General features: G+C 39.9%; 1 protein-coding gene across 1 annotated transcript in view; it reads left to right on the forward strand.

Annotated features, from left to right (window-relative positions):
- Positions 1–3,155, forward strand: part of GK (glycerol kinase) — a 71,724-nt gene that overhangs the window by 11,878 nt on the left and 56,691 nt on the right. The window contains exon 3 of the mRNA XM_012638701.1: positions 1,532–1,638. Coding sequence (XP_012494155.1) covers positions 1,532–1,638 — 107 coding nt within the window. The remainder of the gene's footprint in view (positions 1–1,531; positions 1,639–3,155) is intronic.

Below are 3,155 nucleotides of genomic sequence, written 5' to 3' on the forward strand. Positions count from 1 at the left end.
AGCCATTGATATGTTAGCAGCATCAGTGTAACTGTCCACAGGCCTGATCCCACTGTAATTTGGAAAGAGGATACCTGGGTCTAGTTAGAAATATGTGGAAGGAAATTTAGTTTTTGGAAAAGAGAGGTTAGAACTCAAAGCTCAGGAAAGGGAAGCATTTAGTCAGGCCTGAGGAAGGCAGAGAATAAAGGCAGTTGGAATTCCCTTGCTACTTCAGATCCTAGGGTAGGATTCTTTTACTCTGTGTCATGTCTACTTTTGGGCTTCCTCAAATTGCCATTTGTTTCTCTCAGGCTTCTTCTCATCCTTCTCATTTATTTTCAGCCCTTCATCCTTCTGAGGCCCTGGTACCTTACCAAAATTCCACTGGGATTGGGTCTGAAAAATGGCACCAGTCACTTGTCTACACAAAACAGTTATTAGGAGGTTAGAAAAAAAATTTTTTTAAAGATAGAGTCTTGCTCTGTTGCCCTGGCCAGAGTGCAGTGACATCATCATAGCTCACTGCAAACTCAAACTCCTGGGCTCAAGTGATCCTCGCAGTCTCCTAAGTAGCTGGGACTACAGGCGCGCCACCACACCCAGCTAATTTTTTCTATTTTTAGTAGAGATGGGATCTCGCTCTTGCTAAGGCTGGTCTCGAACTCCTGAGCCCAAGTGATCCTCCTACCTCAGTCTCCCAGAGTGACAAGATTACAGATGTGAGCCACTGTAACCGGCCTAGGAGTTTAAATTTTTTTAAAACTAAATTCCAACAAAACATTTTGGGAAAGAAGTGACAAATACTTACTTGACTTTTCAGAATTCCTATTGTTTCCCACATATATAATTCTCAAAAATAATAAATATATTTCAATCTGCTTAGCAATTACTACTGACTAGTAAAACATGCAGATAATTTATCAAAATCCATCAAACCCACAGGATATGAAGAATTGAGGAAACTAATTTCTTATTGGACTTGAAAAAATAATTTTAAAATAGGTAGAATATTTGCTATCTGTGGCCTGCTATTAGTGCGCTCCTCTAAAATGATTAATTACTATATGAAGAAAAATAAAAATGTAGAGAAGTAGACTTTTCTTTAACATATTAACTGCCATGAGAGTTGTATTTAACTCACTCTAGTTTTGACCCCAGGGCCACGTGAAGCATATATAAAATCTTACTTGTTGATGTTCTTATTGTTACAATTAATATTGACAGTTTAATTCTAAAAATGTGGATTAAATGAATAGAAGTCAATAAATTGTGTTTTTCTATTCATGTTTACCTTTAAATTACACTGGAAGTTTTTATTCTATTTTCGTAATAAAACACAGTGGCCCCAAGGAAAAGTTTCTGGTTGTTTTGTTTGGCAGTCAGTATGTTAAATCATTATTTTAGAATATGGGATATACTTTGCTCTGCTTATCTGATTTTCTCTAATTTATGCACCAGCCACACCCTCATAAATTAAGATTTCTATAGGAGTAAGTTACATTTGTATTGCTTTCTTGTGGACTAACCCAATGTATTCTTTTGTTCAAAGATGGGTGGAGCAAGACCCTAAGGAAATTCTTCATTCTGTCTATGAGTGTGTAGAGAAAACATGCGAGAAACTTGGACAGCTCAATATTGATATTTCCAACATAAAAGGTATTTTAATAGAATATTTTACACACATGGTATGGTTTTCTCAGTCAAATTCATTAATTCATTCTTCCAGCTCATAACTGAGTGCCTATTCAATGCCAAGCATTTCTGTGAGAACCTGAGAATACAACACTAAACAGGAAGATTAAATCCCTGTTCTCACGGAGCTTTTATTTTAGTGGGGGCGAGACAAACAATAAGAGCAGACAAATACAAGCTAATTTCAGATACTAAGAAGTTCCATGCACAAAATAAAACCCTAGTTTTATGGTAGAGTGTACCTAGAAGGGCTCACTTTAAATTGGGTGGCCAGGGAAGGGCCTCTCTGAGGGAGGTGACACTTTTACTGAGATCTCAAAGGCCAAAGGGGGCCAGCCATGCAACTATCAGGGGAAAGAGTGAGAGAAAGGAAGCAGCAAAGGAAGGCCCAGAGCTGAGAATGAGCTTGGGGCATTCCCAGGTGAGAAAGAAGGCCCGTATGTCAAATGCAGAGTAAAAGAAGGTTGAGTGGTGAGAGTGAGTGGGTAGGTTTCAGTAGGAGGTGAAATTGGGGAAGTGGGTAGGTCCTTGTCAGCCATAGGTACGAGTTTGGATGTTATTGTTAGTATCATAAAGAACCATGATAAGGTTTTAAGCAAGGTGGCAGGGGATGGTTTGCTGTTTAAGGACAACATCCTGACTGCTGTGTGGAGAGTGGATGGTGAAGGTACACATGTGGACACAGAGAGACCAGTATGGAGGCTGCTATGGAAGTCCTGAGAGAGGATGGTGACTTGATCAACAATGGTAGTAGTAGAGGTGGGGAGAAAGGGCTAGAACTTGCTGATGGATTGGATGTCAGGGTAGCAGACAGAGTAGTGAGGTGGGGGGAAGAGATGGGTCAAAGATGATGCTTGGGATTTTGCTGGAGCTCCTGGATAGATGGGGATGCCTTTTACTGAGGAGAGAAAGACTGGAGGAAGGAAGTGGGGACAGGTGTTCAGAATCCAAACACTTTACTTGTAAAATTTCCCTGAAATAATTCCTTGTGAGTGTTAGATTATTACAGATCTCTCTGCAAAAACCTAGTAGTTTTAATAGACTATCTATGTTTGGCTTTTCATCGTTCATACAGGGAGGGAAAAAAAATAACCCAGTCACCCAAGATTGATGTAATAGCATAAAGGGTGGAAGCATAACATGGAAATTACTATGTCTTTATAGCCTAAACTTTTCAAGTTCACCATTCAAGATCTGTTTTTTCTTCCTTAGATAGTTTGACTATAAATAAAGGGATCCATCAATTGGTGGTGGTGCCTTGATTCCCATCATCTTGACTTTGAGACTTACTGTCATCCCTGAGACTTTCCCATATTTGCACAAATAAAATCTCACTTAAAAAAGAAGACTACAGGCTGGGCACGGTGGCTCACGCCTGTAATCCTAGCACCCTGGGAGGCCGAGGCGGGTGGATCGCTCAAGGTCAGGAGTTCGAGACCAGCCTGAACAATAGTGAGACCCCATCTCTACTAAAAAATAGA

The sequence above is a fragment of the Propithecus coquereli genome, unplaced genomic scaffold (genome assembly GCF_000956105.1).
Source record: "Propithecus coquereli isolate 6110/MARCELLA unplaced genomic scaffold, Pcoq_1.0 Scaffold132, whole genome shotgun sequence".
NCBI classification, from domain to species: domain Eukaryota; kingdom Metazoa; phylum Chordata; class Mammalia; order Primates; family Indriidae; genus Propithecus; species Propithecus coquereli.